At 38.1% G+C, this 16,395-nt stretch overlaps 1 protein-coding gene across 1 annotated transcript in view; it reads left to right on the top strand.

Annotated features, from left to right (window-relative positions):
* The window catches only part of CSMD1 (CUB and Sushi multiple domains 1), a 2,044,058-nt gene that overhangs the window by 1,655,795 nt on the left and 371,868 nt on the right, over positions 1-16,395 (top strand). The window contains exons 22-23 of the mRNA XM_030937494.1: positions 8,574-8,743; positions 13,282-13,438. Of these exons, the coding sequence (XP_030793354.1) occupies positions 8,574-8,743; positions 13,282-13,438 (327 nt within the window). The remainder of the gene's footprint in view (positions 1-8,573; positions 8,744-13,281; positions 13,439-16,395) is intronic.

The raw sequence follows: 16,395 nt of genomic DNA, 5'->3' as shown, positions 1-16,395 counted from the left end.
GGTTTCTGGCCACTGCCGAGCTCTAAGGTCAGGCTCCTCCTCCCCACCTTCCTAGCTCCAACTCCCTCCATATCCCCCCATTCCCCCTGATGGTTCCCCCGGCTCCCCAGACCCCACCAACCCCAGGGGCCACAGCTCCCAGAATGCTCTCTCCAAAGTGAAAACCCCATCAATTTGCCCAGTGTAACAGAGCCTGGTCAGTGCTTCCCCTACTAATCAGAGCAATCACTTTCCCTCCACCCTGTCCTGGCTCAGAGTCCCTCATTCACTGGCTCTCCAGAGTGCACCCAGCACTCACCCAGCATCCTTGTGCAGACAGATGGAGCCCTCTCAGGCCCAACAGAGCACCAGGGCTCTTTCTTTAAGGTTGGTGCAAAAGTAATTGCAGTTTTTGCCATTACATTTTTTTTTTTTTTTTTTTTTTTGGAGACAGAGTTTTGTTCTTGTCACCCAGGCTGGAGTGCAGTGATGCGATCTCGGCTCACTGCAACCTCTGCCTCTCAAGTTCAAGCGATTCTCCTGCCTCATCCTCCCGAGTTGGTGAGACTACAGGCGCCCACCACTGCGTCTGGCTAATTTTTGTAATTTTAATAGAGACAGGGTGTCACCATGTTGGCCAGGCTGGTCTCGAACTCCTGACCTTGTGATCAGCCCGCCTTGGCCTCCCAAAGTGCTGGGATTACAGGCGTGAGCCACCGCACCCGGCCTCAAGTTGTCTTCATCTCTTTGTCTTCCTCCTCAGACTGATGGCTGCTTTACAGTGGGCTGCCTCATCCCTAAGCTCTGTGTATCCAAAAGAGGAAAATTGCTTTCCTCAGAAGCTTCTCTTTTCATCTCAAAAATTTGATTCATCCATACTTCATGTTCCTTTCTCTAAAATTATAGAAATAAAAATGATTTGCCTGTGGCAAAAAAAGAAGCAAATCCATACCAAAGGTTGCAGGTGATACCTAAGAAATGTCGACTGAGTTAGAAGCATGCTGTTTTAACCTCCCTAATAAATGTCTGACCTTAAATGGAATTTCTAGTGAGCTGAGAACTATTTTTCTATGAAGTCACTTTTCAGTGAAAGAGGTGGAAAGTTTTTTTATTATTTGTGTTTATTCATTTTAGGGTTTTTTCAACCTGATGATGTATTTAGGATGGTAGAAATAATATCATATGTACCTTGGGTATTCAACCTCAATGCTCAAACCCTCTCTTCTGGCACCTGTTGGCATGTGCATTATACATGTATTGTTTAGGATCTTCTTTTTCACTTGCAAGTTAGAGAAAAAGTTGCCCACATTGGCTTAAGTCAAAATGAAAGTTTATTGGTAAGGTGATATAAAGTCCATACACAGGGACAGCTTCAGGTGAGGTTTGATCAGGGGTTCAACCTCATCAACAAGAACCTGAGGTCTCAGCATCTCTCAGTTTTGCCAACCTGGGTAAAGCAGTAGGTGGCTTCCTGATCTCATATCATCACATACAGTGCTGTAGCCCCACATCCTGCAGCTCTGTGGAAACAGCTATGTCAGGATCGCTTATGTACAAGTCCTGGGTTTCCTCTCACTGGCCCACATTGAGTCCCATGCCAATTCCTGAGCAGTCATTGTGGCCAGGGCAGTCGTGATTAGCTTAGGACATTTAGAATTCCATCTGCACAGCTTTTGAATAATAACAAAAACTGAATACTTTGTGATGTTTTGTAACATTTTGTAGTATTTTGGTCAAAAGAGCAGGAGAAAAGTTAGCACATATGATGGAGATAAATGTTCGCTATAATTCTGTAACCTAATATTGCATCTATGGCATCATTTCAGAATTATTTGAACAAAAAATTTTCTCAGGGTGTTAAAGGGCTGTATATATACGTCAGCATAAGCCTTAAATGCATATCTAGTAAGACAATTTTTTAAAAAAATGAATGAAAGTGAGATATAGCCTCTTATTGATTAACTGTATTAACTCTATTTGCTTGACAAAGTAGAAAGTCACTGGGCAAAATAAAAAAAGAAAAAAATCAACAACACCCTTATCCTCAATTTTTGAATGGATTATAAGCTATTTCCAACAAGCATAGTAAAACAAAATATCTTGCCTGTATTTTAATTTAATTTAGATCTAGTTTAACACTAAACTCTCTCTCTATAGAGAGAGACATATTAAAAATATATCTCATTAAAAATACCAATATATAGAGTTTAGTGATATATATAATATATATGATACATATCATGTGATATGTAAGATGCATATCATGTGATATATAAGACGCATATCAAATGTGATATATATGAGACATATATGTGATATGTGATATCACATGTGATATGTGATATGATATGTCTCATATATATCACTAAACTATATATAATTCTATGTACTTCTTTAATTTGGGGTTTAAAAATTTGAAACAACATTCTAAGCTAAAATGTTAGTTTCTATTGCTTCTTAAAAGCTAATCCAATAATGGCACTAAATTGTAAAAATAAAGGTTTTAGGATAATGCATGGGCTAAAAATAGTACCATTTTGTGAAATTCTTAGATATTCTTTGTGAGTAAATATGGACTTGCACATTTTGATTTATATAGACTTCTATTATGGGTAAGATTTACTTATTGTGTAGAACACAATGAACTTGGTTTGAAGGAGAAAGTAGATTTTCTGTTTCTGTTCCTTAGTTGAGCTGTTTTCTATTTCTGTACTTTTTAAATAAAGCTTCTAAAACATAGAAGTCTGCATATTAATGGTTTTCCCAATTTCATAATGCCCTCAAAAGCCCCACAACGATGTCCGCATTTTAATAACCAGAGCCATACACCTTTACTTTCAGCCATTAGGTTAAGAAACATCTCTGTTAAATGTGAGGCATTGTGTAGGCTCAACATTATTTAGGTGGACAAGTTGCTTCAGCTATAGAATTTGAATCCAATTTAACTCTATTGAATAGGCAGATTGAGAGGTTATATATTTTACTTAGTTTTTAAAATAATCAAATAAACAGTTATTTAATGTCCCCAATAAAATAACCTTCCCTAATATTGAATATGTATTAATTTATACAGACAGTTTGGTTAATGCTATGAATTTGGGACTTCCTAGCCTCCATGTCTGTCTGTTGTTGAGGCCACTCTCTCGGTGGTACTTTGCTACAGCAGGCCAAGCAGACTGAGACAGCAGATTTCACAGGTAGCTGCCTTTGTACAGAAGAATTGACTGAAAAATCAATTAATTCCTTTCTCCTGTGTTAATTTAATTTTAATTAGTTTCGTCCAATTGCAAACATCTAAATGACAATTCAATTATAATTACCATTTCAGTAGCTTTTTTATAAAACAGCAAGTGATTTGTATTAAGAAACATTGTATTCGTTCATCTTAAATTAATATTAAATAGACTATTAAAAAAACTTCTTTAAAATGAAGCATTTAATTGTTCTAATGGTGATTTTCAATGAATGTTTGAAATCAAGCTCAAATAATTTTTGAAATTTTGGCCACTTAACTGTTGCGATTTTCTGAGCACTTGCTCTTTACTTAATATCAGTATCTTATTACATTATGTCCTCCGCGATACTGCCCCAGGGTCTGGAGCACCTCTCTCAGTTTCTTTGACACATCCATTCTTTTATTTGAATATCACGTTGTATCTGTTTTTGTATACTGGGAGCCGGCCTGCACAGCTGTGGAAACAAGGAAAAGGAAACATTTTGTGATATGTGAGGTATCTGGTGGTATCTTGGTCAGAAAGGCAGGGGTAGTGTTAGAGAGCAGATAGGAAAGGAGATAACAAGCTTTCACAAGAATTCTTCTAATTTTATTTGAAAACAGAATTAAGTCAGAAGACAAGCCTCCAAAAGTATACCAATGTTTCTTCAAAGAACGTTTTGTAAAATAGTAACTTATACCATTCAGAAAGTTGCTTCCCTCAGCAACATCACTTTCCTATCCTGTTGGAACCACAAGGTTATTAAAGTCATAAGCAAGTAGCCCTCACGGATTATTTAATATCCGCCAATAGGAATAATTACCAAGATTGTGTATTAACAAACATAGCACAATTATTGCACCTTCTGATAGCAGATTGCCTGGGGTTCAAATAATAGTCTGCCTCTCACACCTGTGTGATCTTGAGCATGTTAATTAGTGTTATTGTGCCTCAGTTTTCTCATGTGTAACATGGGTTTAGTTTTGTTATATACTTCCATGGTTGTGTTTGTTTGTTTGTTTTGTTTTGTTTTGAGACAGAGCTTCTTTCTTGTTGCCCAGGGTAGAGTGCGGTGGCGTGATCTCGGCTCACTGCAACTTCCGCCTCCTGGGTTCAAGCAAGTCTCCTGCCTTAGCCTCCCAATTAGCTGGGACAACAGGCATGCACCACCATGCAAGGCTAATTTTTGTATTTTTAATAGAGATAGGGTTTCACCATGTTGGCCAGGCTCGTCTTGAACTCCTGACCTCAGGTAATCTGCCTGCCTTGCCCTCCCAAAGTGCTGGAATTACAGATGTGAGCCACCGCGCCCAGCCAATGATGTAATACTAATAAGAGCATGCATTATGTAAGTGACATATAGACCAAAAAAAAAATTAGATAAATTCCTATACCCCATCAGGCATGGTATTACTACAACTTATTTTTCCTACGATTACTTCTTTGAACCTTCAAAGATATTCCTCTTCTATTGAAATTCTAGAATTTGTGTCACAAGTCAATCTTCACAACATCTATACCTTCTGTGTTTTTGTTTAGAGTCTTTAAAATTCAACTGTTTTAAGGCATTCCTCTTTTCCAAACATCCTTTTATTAGGGCACGTCCATGCTCCAAACTCTTTCAGGGACCTCCTGCCATGGTTCAATGAAGCACTGGCGTTCCCTACAAGCTGGTTCAGGCTGTGTTTGCAGTCCCCTCTCCCGTAGTTCCTTCCTGTGATGCTTCACTTCGGTCATGTTGATAAAGTCATAAAAACATCCTATTTGTCTTGCACCTGAGACTGTGCCCATGTCCTGGCATTCCTTCCCCACCTGAAAATGATTTATTTATTTGCCACTATGCCAGTATATCTTCAATTGCATGAATTGTTTTTAAACTTGTAAACCTAATAAAAGACCTAAATTTGGAATGGTTGCCTTTGTCAATTTTTGTTAAATTCAATTTTAAATATTCTCTAGTATTTGTGACTAGGTTTTATTCTCTGGTTGTTAGAATTACGTTTTTATTTTATTTCCTTTAAGGACAGCACCTTTTATAGCTGGAAACCCCAACTCTTCTCTCCATGGGGCAGCCGAGGGAGGACACACAGCTTGGCTTCTTTAAACTTTATTTTCATTTATTTTGGCTTTTATGTGAAAGACACTTTCTTCAGGAAGGAAAAAAAAAAATAAAAGAACATCCAACAAAGATATTCAGTATCCACAAATTATTAACTTTTCCAAGGAGCTTACTATCTAAATAGCTTGTTGTTGAGTTTAAACTATAAAGCCATTTTTCTTTCTCTGTCTCTCTCTCTTTTTTTTTTTTTTTTTTTTTTTTTTTTTTTTTTTTTTTTTTGGAGATGGAGTCTTGCTCTGTCTCCAGGAGGGCAGTGGCGGATCTCAGCTCACTGCAACCTCCACCTCTCGGGTTCAAACAATTATCCTGCCTCAGCCTCCCGAGTAGCTGGGACTACAAGCGCGTGCCACCACGCCCAGCTAATTTTTGTATTTTTAGTACAGACGTGGTTTCACCATGTTGGCCAGGATGGTCTTAATCTCTTGACCTCATGATCCACCCCCATCAGCCTCACAAAATGCTGGGATTACAGGCGTGCGCCACTGCCCCCAGCCTGTAAAGCCATTTTTCTTCAACCTTACACTGTCTGCGAATCATCAAATTGCTAATAGAGAAGGATCACTGTTCAAACACCAGCAAGGTGTGGGCTGGAGTAGGGATGCCCAAGTATGGAGCATGAGAAACACATCAGTTGCTTTTCTCTCCATATTTATATATTTATATCTATTTTGTAGATATATGTTATATATAATATAGATATTCTATAGATATAAATATATTTATATGTATTTATAAATATACACCTACTCATGGGTATATATATATAAATATGTCTTTTAAGATGGTTTTTAAGTTATTATAGTTATACAAATATATAATTATGATTATATAATTATATTACTGTAATTTCTTAAAATGATTTTAAATTCCCAATGGCATCTTTGCGTCACCAATTGCCTGCACTTCTCCCTCAACACTTGCACCCTGAGAACCATATCCAAAGTCTGCTTTTCTATCTTTGTTTAAGGAGGATGAGGGAGAAGTGAACCCAAGTTGTCAAGCGTTTTCCTCTCTGGCTTTCTCCCCACACCCTTCCACATGGAGGCATTCTGAGATTCAATGTGCACAAATCATTGGGGGGCAGTCATGGATATCTAGCAACTTCCTGCTGGCAAGTGGATTAGGATGTCCATGGTCAGTGACGTAGCTGATTGTGTTCATGGTCAAAGAGGGAGTGAGGGTGTGAGAGAATCAGCATTGTGGCAATGGGCATGCAGAAGTCATCTGTAAAATTCTGCAATACCTTGAGCAACCCACTGGAAAACGAACACTGTGCATCCTTCTCTCCCACTCTCAGTACATACCTGGCATTTAACTGATGCTCGCTTTCCAACCTAACAATTATTCTTCAAACGAATAGGCATTCTGTGGGATGCTTACAACAGACAGACATGGAGGCTAGGAAGTCCCAAGTTCATAGCATTAACCAAACTGTATAAATTAATACATATTCAATATTAGGGAAGGTTATTTTATTGGGGACATTAAATAACTGTTTATTTGATTATTTTAAAAACTAAGTAAAATATATAACCTCTCAATCTGCCTATTCAATAGAGTTAAATTGGATTCAAATTCTATAGCTGAAGCAACTTGTCCACCTAAATAATGTTGAGCCTACACAATGCCTCACATTTAACAGAGATGTTTCTTAACCTAATGGCTGAAAGTAAAGGTGTATGGCTCTGGTTATTAAAATGCGGACATCGTTGTGGGGCTTTTGAGGGCATTATGAAATTGGGAAAACCATTAATATGCAGACTTCTATGTTTTAGAAGCTTTATTTAAAAAGTACAGAAATAGAAAACAGCTCAACTAAGGAACAGAAACAGAAAATCTACTTTCTCCTTCAAACCAAGTTCATTGTGTTCTACACAATAAGTAAATCTTACCCATAATAGAAGTCTATATAAATCAAAATGTGCAAGTCCATATTTACTCACAAAGAATATCTAAGAATTTCACAAAATGGTACTATTTTTAGCCCATGCATTATCCTAAAACCTTTATTTTTACAATTTAGTGCCATTATTGGATTAGCTTTTAAGAAGCAACAGAAATTAATATTTTAGCTTAGAATGTTGTTTCAAATTTTTAAACCCCAAATTAAAGAAGTACATAGAATTATATATAGTTTAGTGATATATATGAGACATATCATATCACATATCACATGTGATATCACATATCACATATATGTCTCATATATATCACATTTGATATGCATCTTATATATCACATGATATGCATCTTACATATCACATGATATGTATCATATACTATATATATCACTAAACACATTTTTTTAAAAATGTTCGTGGCACATCATCTAGTCTGTAAAATTGTTGGTGCAGACTCCTGTGGAGCTCTCTTGGCACATGCAAACCTCTGTGTGTGTGTGCGCCCGCATATGTAGCCACTTTATTATTTTGTGTGTGTGTGTGTGATTGTATTGGACTTAGAATTTTGGAGCTGAAAGCATTCTTGACCTAAACTGTTCACTTTCACAGTGAAACAAGTGCTGAAAAGTTAAGCGACTTTCCCCAGGTTGACAGAAAGTAGACAGTTATATGTATTTTCACTTTGACCTTGATAAGAGGAATTTTGTTTGGTATAAATTTAGATCGAGAAGTCAACTATCCTCTTCCTTCATTGGGAAAGGGGGAGAAGCAGATATTTACTGCCATTGAATGTTCTTCCATCCTAAGTCATAATGTTAAGGCCTTCAGGGCTGTGACATCCTGAAGACTGTGACAAGATAACTCAGTGGTTTGGTCTGTCATTAGATTCCACTTTGAATGCGTCCCAGTTGATGCCATAAGATACCAGTGAAGAAAAACTGCAGAGAAATAATGGTAGAATGGGTGCATGGGAATTGGTGGAGACATTTCATGAGGCAGGAACGAGGCGGGTGGGAGAGGTGCTGTGACAACCTGGTGACACGGTCCCTCAGCCATGGTGCCGGAGCACCTCTGTTTTATTCTAGAACTCTCTGTATGATTACATGCTGCTTCCACATAGTCAGAGGTCATTCTCTTAAAATAAATAAGACAATTTTGAAAATGAGCTAAGCGGGGTATCTTTTTGTGTCCAGTTGGTGAAACAATTTTAAAAAATCACTGATCTATTTTAAAATAATGTATTATTAACAGACATACATTGATAGAAGAGGAGGCTATCATGATTTTAAAGGTTTTAATCTGTTAAAAACAGTAATTCCACTTTTGAATCCTCTTTCTCTGATGTCCTATTTATTTTAGCTGAATGTGGAGCAAGTGTCAAAGGAAATGAAGGAACGTTACTGTCTCCAAATTTTCCATCCAATTATGATAATAACCATGAGTGTATCTATAAAATAGAAACAGAAGCCGGCAAGGGTATTCACCTCCGAGCACGAAGCTTCCAGCTGTTTGAAGGAGATACTCTAAAGGTAAAAAGAATCTTCTCCCACAGGATGACTCCAACTTTTCTTCTCAAAAAATATGTTGTCTATCTGTTTTTCTACATATAGATATATGCACATATTGATATCTCTTTTTATATATGATTTATTTATATTTATTTACAAATGAGTTTCAGGAGGTGTAATATCACTTCGCTTAGAACAGTGTATGTGGACTTTGAAATAACGTTGTAGATAAACCTGGATCTAACATTTATTAGTCCAGCACCTCGTGCAAGTTATTTAACACTTTTGATCTTCAGCGTCCTTATGTGTAAGAAAATGCAGCTGTACCTACCTTTTTGGACTGTCTTGAGGATTTAATCTAATAACATAAGTGGACATTCCTAGCATTGTGTCTGGCACATAATTGTAACTATTAAAACTTGCAGGGTCCTCAAACCAACCTTTCTGTAGTTAATCTTGATTTTTAAATGTGGCCATAATGTGGAAAGCTGGAAAGGTTCTGAAGTGATAATGGAGGCAAATCCAGCCACTGTGGTCAGGTCACAGACAGGGCTGATGAGGAGATGCCAAGCCAGGACAAGTCATAATCTCAATATTGATTGCGGGGGTACCCAGGTCCTGCCTTGATTTATAAAATCCCAGCTCCAACCAGAAATGCCCCTTAACTCCTAAGATTCTGATAGAATTTTCACCTCTCCTGTACGTATTTCAATAAACTGGGAACCTTCCATGATCTAGGGTCTGGAGAATGGGCAGTCTAGCCTCAGGGCACTGAAAGGGAAAAGACTTAAGCAAGAAGAGCTAATGCTGTGACACAGTCTCATCCAACCCGCGGCCCACAGGCCACATGCGGCCCAACACAGCTTTGCCTGTGGTCCAACACAAATTCGTAAACATTTAAAACACTATGAGATGTGTTTGTGATTTTTTTAAAGCTCATCAGCTGTCGTTAGTGTTAGTGTATTTTATGTGTGCCCCAAGCCAGTTCTTTCAACATGGCACAGGGAAGCTGAAAGATTGGACACCCCTGCTAGAAATCATCCGTTCAATCACCTGCTTATTTCAGTGAGGTGAGCAATTTCGTTGAACAGAAGCCTGGTTTCGGGCAAGAAAGGGACACGTGGCTCTTTTTATTCCCTTTTTAAAATCCCAGGGGTTTTTCAATTAATTTACATCTGCCTAGATGCACATAATGATGCATTTTAGATTCAGTACCGTCAACTCACTTTGAGCTATGAGCGTTAGAAGAGAATATGCAGAAAGCCAACTAAAAGGGAAAACCCTGTTTGTCCTCCCTTTACAGAATGGCTGGAATGGAGCCCCCGCTGGGCTCCACTTGACCTCATTAGAAGTTTTGTGCACAGGTCAGGAGATTAAAGGGCCTCACTTCCTCCTAAGGCCGCGTTTGACTGTATTTCAATGTCATCATTTAGTAGAGTGGTTTTATTCTAGTTGTTCTTTCATTTTAATAGTCTTTTGAAAGCTCACGCTGGCAGTATGAGGGACTGTAATTAAGAAGTGGTTTTTAGGCAGGAAACTAGCACATTCTTACTAATCTAAAAAAAGAAAAATAGTTACATCACAAGTAGGCATTTTCTGAATTTTTTAATAACCTCAAATTTAGAAGTCAGTAAGCCTTTAAGGCAAACTTTTAAATAACTCTTAACTATACTTTAGTGCAGGTGAGTGATTAGAGATACTGCATAAAATATACAAGGATAAATATTATTGGAATGGAAGGAAGGAAATTATGTTCATTTGTGATTGCACGCCATTTAAAGTTGTTGATTATAACAAAAAGTTTTTTTTAAAAAACTTGCTTCTCACATTTAATTACAGAGAAGCTGTCAATGATGTAAAATGCCTACATGTTTTGCAGGCATATATTTTGTTAAATATGCTAATAAAGATCTCCGTTAAAAACATTTCTAGTAAAATTATCTTAATTTTTGAGCCTAATGCTGTTCACATTGATCCCTCACACATACTGTGATGTAATAATAAAGACTAAAATTTTATATACACGCACCCCCTGCACACGTAAATAAATATGATGTTTTCTTGCTTCATGTGGAAAAACCATGTAAGAGATATCGACCTCTCAGAAACATGTCATGAAAGGAATACAGAATGGAAAATGCAGTTAATTTTGGAAATAAATCTGCAGGGTATAGTTGCTGTTAAACGGGGAAACATTTCCCCAGAACTTTCAGTATTGTTATGCTAACATTCTGTGTGACGTTTTCTAATCTGTGATCATCTGCTAACCCATTAACATCCCTTAAAGTATATGGCATTGATTAAATGCCAAACTCTGAGGAGGGTCTGTAGTGCAAATACTTACAGCCTTGTATTAAACAGATGAATCCGGAAGGCTTTCTCTAATAACTGAAAAGAACCCTTTGAATGTAGCTACTTATAGGTGAAAAAATATAACTAAGAAATGTTGTACAGAACAGGTGTAGCCTGTTCCTTATTCCATTGGGATCAGAAATCAAGTCTTCTGACTTCCACTCCTATCTGGGTTTTTATTTGTGATCAACGCAAAACCTGAACCCAGATTTTAACTTTAGAGAACTGACAGGGGAAATCTCCATGTTAATCAATGACATAGCTGTTCTCTGGGCTGTCGGTGGTTGGACCCAGTGCTAATTGCTGATGACGTGGATAAAGAAGGCAAAATTCCTGTTCTGAAGAATCTTACGATTTAGCCTTTGAGCTGTTTATGTTTAGTGGTTCTAACCATGAAACCACTGGCAGCGAGGTGCAATCTGTCAGGGATCCACAGTGCACTTCGTCAAGTCCCCATGAGGAAGCCAAGATTCAGGAGAGCGGATGAGCTCACAGTGTGTCAGGAGCAAGCAGGGGCTTCACGGAGTGTCGAGTTATTTCGTGTTTCCCCGTCTTCCTGGATTTCTGTGAATTACAGACAATTCCACAGTTTACGGGGTAGCCCAAGGCCTTCCTGGGGAGACCTGCACATTTTCTCTTTGACCCAGACTCCTCTGGACTTAAAACCTTTTAGTCTCTGGAGGTCAGACCATGGCTCATCTAATAAAAACATGGAATAAACCAAATAATGGTTTTTAAACAATGACCTGGGACAATAGTCTTTTAGTAAGGAGATTAAAGGGTATCTGATTCTACCCCAGTAGCATGTCCATATTTAATTGTAATGAAATAACTACCCACAAAATTATCTTTTCTAAATGTATTTTCTCCTTTCCTGAGTATGTATATCTGTGTACATCCCTGGGTTTATATATTAATTGAAAGACAATGAAAGAAGAATTAGCCCGTATAAAGAGGAAATAAGTGGGGAAAATAAACAAACACATTGGAAGAGCCTGCTAAGACTCTGTTTAATTTTATTTAGTTAGGGTTCCACTTTTCTAGTAAGACAAACTGAGCATTTTCCAATATAATGTAATAAATGTTTATTTTTATGGCCCCCTGCTAGTGAGGGAGGCAGGTGGATTAGCTGTGCCCACCTAGTGCTCTATTGTTATTGGGATGCGGGGACTGCTGCATTGACTCTTTTATTTTATTTTAAGCTCTGGGAATTAACCTGTGCAGAAATCGCAGGTTTGTTATATGGTATACAAGTGCCACGGTGATTGACTGCACCTATCCACCTGTCATCTAGGTTTGACATAATGCCCCGCATGCATTAGGTATCTGTCCTCCTAGAAAGTCAGTGCTGTTTCTGTTACCTGAGCCTCAGGGCATTGGCAGAAAGTGCGTGGGTCCTGAAACACTTTTACCTGACCCTCATTCAGAATATAACAGTGACACCAACCCACTGCTCCCCACCGTGTGACCTGTCTCCCCAAAAGTTGGGAACCCATGACTGAACTTTCCCTCTCCCAAATGGCCAACACCAAGCCATGTCTTCTTTATGTTCCACATACTTATTGTATCTACTCTCGTTTTACAACTCCTTGGGAAGATAATGTCACATACAGAGCATTTTAAGCAACATCACACTTCTGTGTTATTATTACATGATGAGGTACTTCTGTTATTACAAATTCAAGATGAAAGCCACCTCAGTCTTGCAGACTACAGAATGTGACAAGATTCCGCCACACCGTGTTGTCCTTTAATGCATCCAGACCGAAGGGAACAGAAGGGAAGGGTATGTTCTTTGACTTAGTTGAGAGTTCAGAGGAGATAGTCAAGACTAAAATATTATAAATCTTTCCCACTTTTATAACTGAACTATGAGAAAAGGAATAAAAAGGTAGGTAGTGAAACCTGGAAACGTAAAGAAATATTTATTTAATTTTAACTAAACACAGAAAGAGCTCTTAAAGTAATGAATATGAAATGATCTGAACAAAAATGGGATCTTTTGCCTCTAGTGTTAATGGTAAAGATAAAACTTAAAGAACAAATACGATTTAGCACTAAGTCCTTCATTTATCTTTCTATACACTATATGCCTTTATACAGTATCGTATAAAACGGCGTCTTTGAGGATTTGGATGTCTTATTAACATTGCTAACATAAGAATCCAATGAAGGCATAGAGAGTCTCACGCTGTGATTTTCGTCAGGTCTACGATGGAAAAGACAGTTCCTCACGTCCACTGGGCACCTTCACTAAAAACGAACTGCTGAGGCTGATCCTAAACAGCACGTCCAATCACCTGTGGCTGGAGTTCAACACCAATGGATCTGACACCGACCAAGGTTTTCAACTCACCTATACCAGTAAGTAATGTACGACTTAATCACATTCTTTTTCATTTTGTCGGAACACATCTGATACCTGGCTTATATTAAGTTTTAAATATTGATTTTTTTCTGGCTGCCTACTGTCTTTCGGATTGCAGTTTAATTCTGCACTCTGTTGACTGGTTTGTATACTTAGACGCATTACTAGTAGTTGCTTGAAATTTATCTACTTGGAAATATTAATTTTAATAACAAAATAGTTGGACCTGAAAAGGAAACATAAAACATTTTAGATCTGATGGGCTTAAATATATTGATTGTGGTACAGTGTATATAGTACACAATGATAAAAATTCATGGGCTTATATATGAAGGATTTAGAAGAAATGTCTGAAGTAACTGGAGGTAATAGACTTTGAATGACACACACATATATATATTTATACATTTAATCATATATATATGTATAAGCACACACACACATAACAACTGTATGTAGTAAATTATTTTCTTTTCACCACTAATTTTTGAGATGAGAGAACTAAGAATACTTTCAATACTTGCCAAAGATAACAGTTTTTTTTTTGTTTTTTTTTATTTATTATACTTTAAGTTCTAGGGTACATGTGCACAACGTGCAGGTTTGTTACATATGTATACATGTGCCATGTTGGTGTGCTGCACCCATTAACCCGTCATTTACATTAGGTATATCTCCTAATGCTATCCCTCCCCCCAACCCCCTTCCCACAATAGGACCTGGTGTGTGATGTTCTCCTTCCTGTGTCCCAGTGATCTCATTGTTCAGTTCCCACCTATGAGTGAGAATGTGCGGTGTTTGGTTTTCTGTTCTTGCGATAGTTAGATAACAGTTTTAAGAGTTGGTGGAGCCAGGATTGAACCTGCAGCTCCCAATTTTCAGTACTCGCCCTCGTTTGTATGAACAAATCAATGTGGAATATGTTTTTAAAGACGTAAACGAAGAAGCCAAAAGAACAGGGAAATAAAAGAAATGCTGTGTTTCAAAAGCAGGAATTTGCAATATGATAACTGCCATTTATAGCATTTTTAGTTCTGAAGGAAAAGAAAAAGCTATTTGGTGTGGATAAGTTATTAAAATTAACTAATTAATTAACATGTTTAAAGTATATAGAACTGTCAAATCCTTCACTCATCAGATAAATTTAAAAACCACAGGATACTGAACACCATGACGTTAGAAATTTAAAAGTTTGGGGTTTTGAGCGTAAAAGCATGTTAGTGACGGACACCTTTATTTGATGGATAGGCAATAAAAGGGCCTAGAAAAGATAATAATCGTCCTACAGACCCAGAGCTAATCCAGGTGCCTAAGAGGAAGATTAATCACCGCAAATCCCTCTGCGGAGGAAAAATCACAGGTGAAGAATTGTAAGACTTTGGGCAAAAAATAGAATAAGTGTGGCTGAAATCAAGAGGAAACCAGTTTTTGACTTTTGTGCTAATACCGTTGAAAAGACTGAGTAAATAGAAAGCCTGTGAATTGACATTGATGCACAATACACTGATCATTGATGTTACAAGGTCAACCTGTAGTTATAATTTTTACTGGAATTTTACTTTCCAGGATTCCGCTCTCAGAAATGTCTCAAAGAGCTCTTGTAAAGCCATTTTGCTTGCAGATGGAATGAATGCTATTGCGATTGCTTTTTCCACTTCTCGTCCCTGTCGAGATGTTCAATGTATTTTGTTTTCTTACTTGGTTGTCTTCATCCCCACTACCTTGCCCCTACACTAGTCTTAGAGGAGCACAGATACTTGAGAAGAAAAACTGTTTGAAAAGCCTATGGGTAAATTAAATTTTGTCTCATTACGGGGAAGTTCCGTGCACACCTACGTTGTTCTTCCAACTCTCTTGCCACTGAACACGTTTTCGTTGCCTTTTGCACATCCTGCCCCTGCTGTGGCTCCCTGGGCAAAGAGCAGAAAACGTTGGCCTGGGTTCCTCCCTCTCTCCTGTGACCTCACCCTCAACACTGCTGCAAGTTGGGATCTCACTAAACTCACCATTTCGCTTCCCGCGGCTGCTTCACAGAAAACACATTGTGCTCAACTTGTATTTTATTTCTCATTACGTTTCCAACCCTAGTAACTGTCTCCCATGTTCCTCCAGCTATGTCCAGTAGGAACGATTTCTCGTTTATAAACACTTGGTCTCATTTTCTCACAGTGATGCACAAAGTATCCAGGAAAAGATGTACGCATACTGGAGTCTCAGGGGATTGGAATCAATGAGGGATACTGAACTGTTTCCATAACTCTGAAGCCTCTTTTGTTGTCCAGGTGGTAGTTAGGAAGGTCCATGTGCTCCAGAGCCATGTGACTGGATGGAAACTAAAGGTGGTCGGCTTGTTCCATGATTATGTCCACCCTCCCTCACCCAGAAGGCCTGCGTCAGTGGGCAAGGCTCAGCCCTGCCTGGACCCCATGTGGCTGCTGTGACTCTATTGTTCCCAGGCATCCAGCATCACTTTAGGACGTTTTGCTATCACTCCCACTTCACTGAATAGCTTTGTAAAATCTTGAATCGATCAGTCCGTTTAAGGGCACCTTCCAATTCTATGGACATTTTTGATTACGTAGCAGCACAAATGTTTTATAAATAGAAGAAAGAAATATTGGAGAGGACTGGAACTTGGCTCTTATTATAATCAATTTGACAGGAGTAATTTTCTTGTTCTCCCTGTTTCACCTTTTTGGTTCCACCTACAAAACCCAGACACTCCTCAGGTCTGCTTTGCAAGATTATCTTCGAGTTGGAACATACTGTCTGATGAGAAAATATATTTGTAATAGAAAATTGGTGGTGCTGAGAGCTATATAATCAAAATAGTATTCACCTCACATTAAATTGTTAGGTTTAAATATAAGTAATTAAGCCTAAGAAATCCCCAGCTCCCCAAGGTGATCAAATACCTGAATCAAATATTTGTCCCAAAAAGATGTGTCAGAAA

This window comes from Rhinopithecus roxellana, chromosome 9, assembly GCF_007565055.1.
Source record: "Rhinopithecus roxellana isolate Shanxi Qingling chromosome 9, ASM756505v1, whole genome shotgun sequence".
Lineage (NCBI taxonomy): Eukaryota > Metazoa > Chordata > Mammalia > Primates > Cercopithecidae > Rhinopithecus > Rhinopithecus roxellana.
The sequence above is the reverse complement of the archived record's forward strand: the minus strand, read 5'-3'. Positions and strand labels throughout refer to the sequence as shown.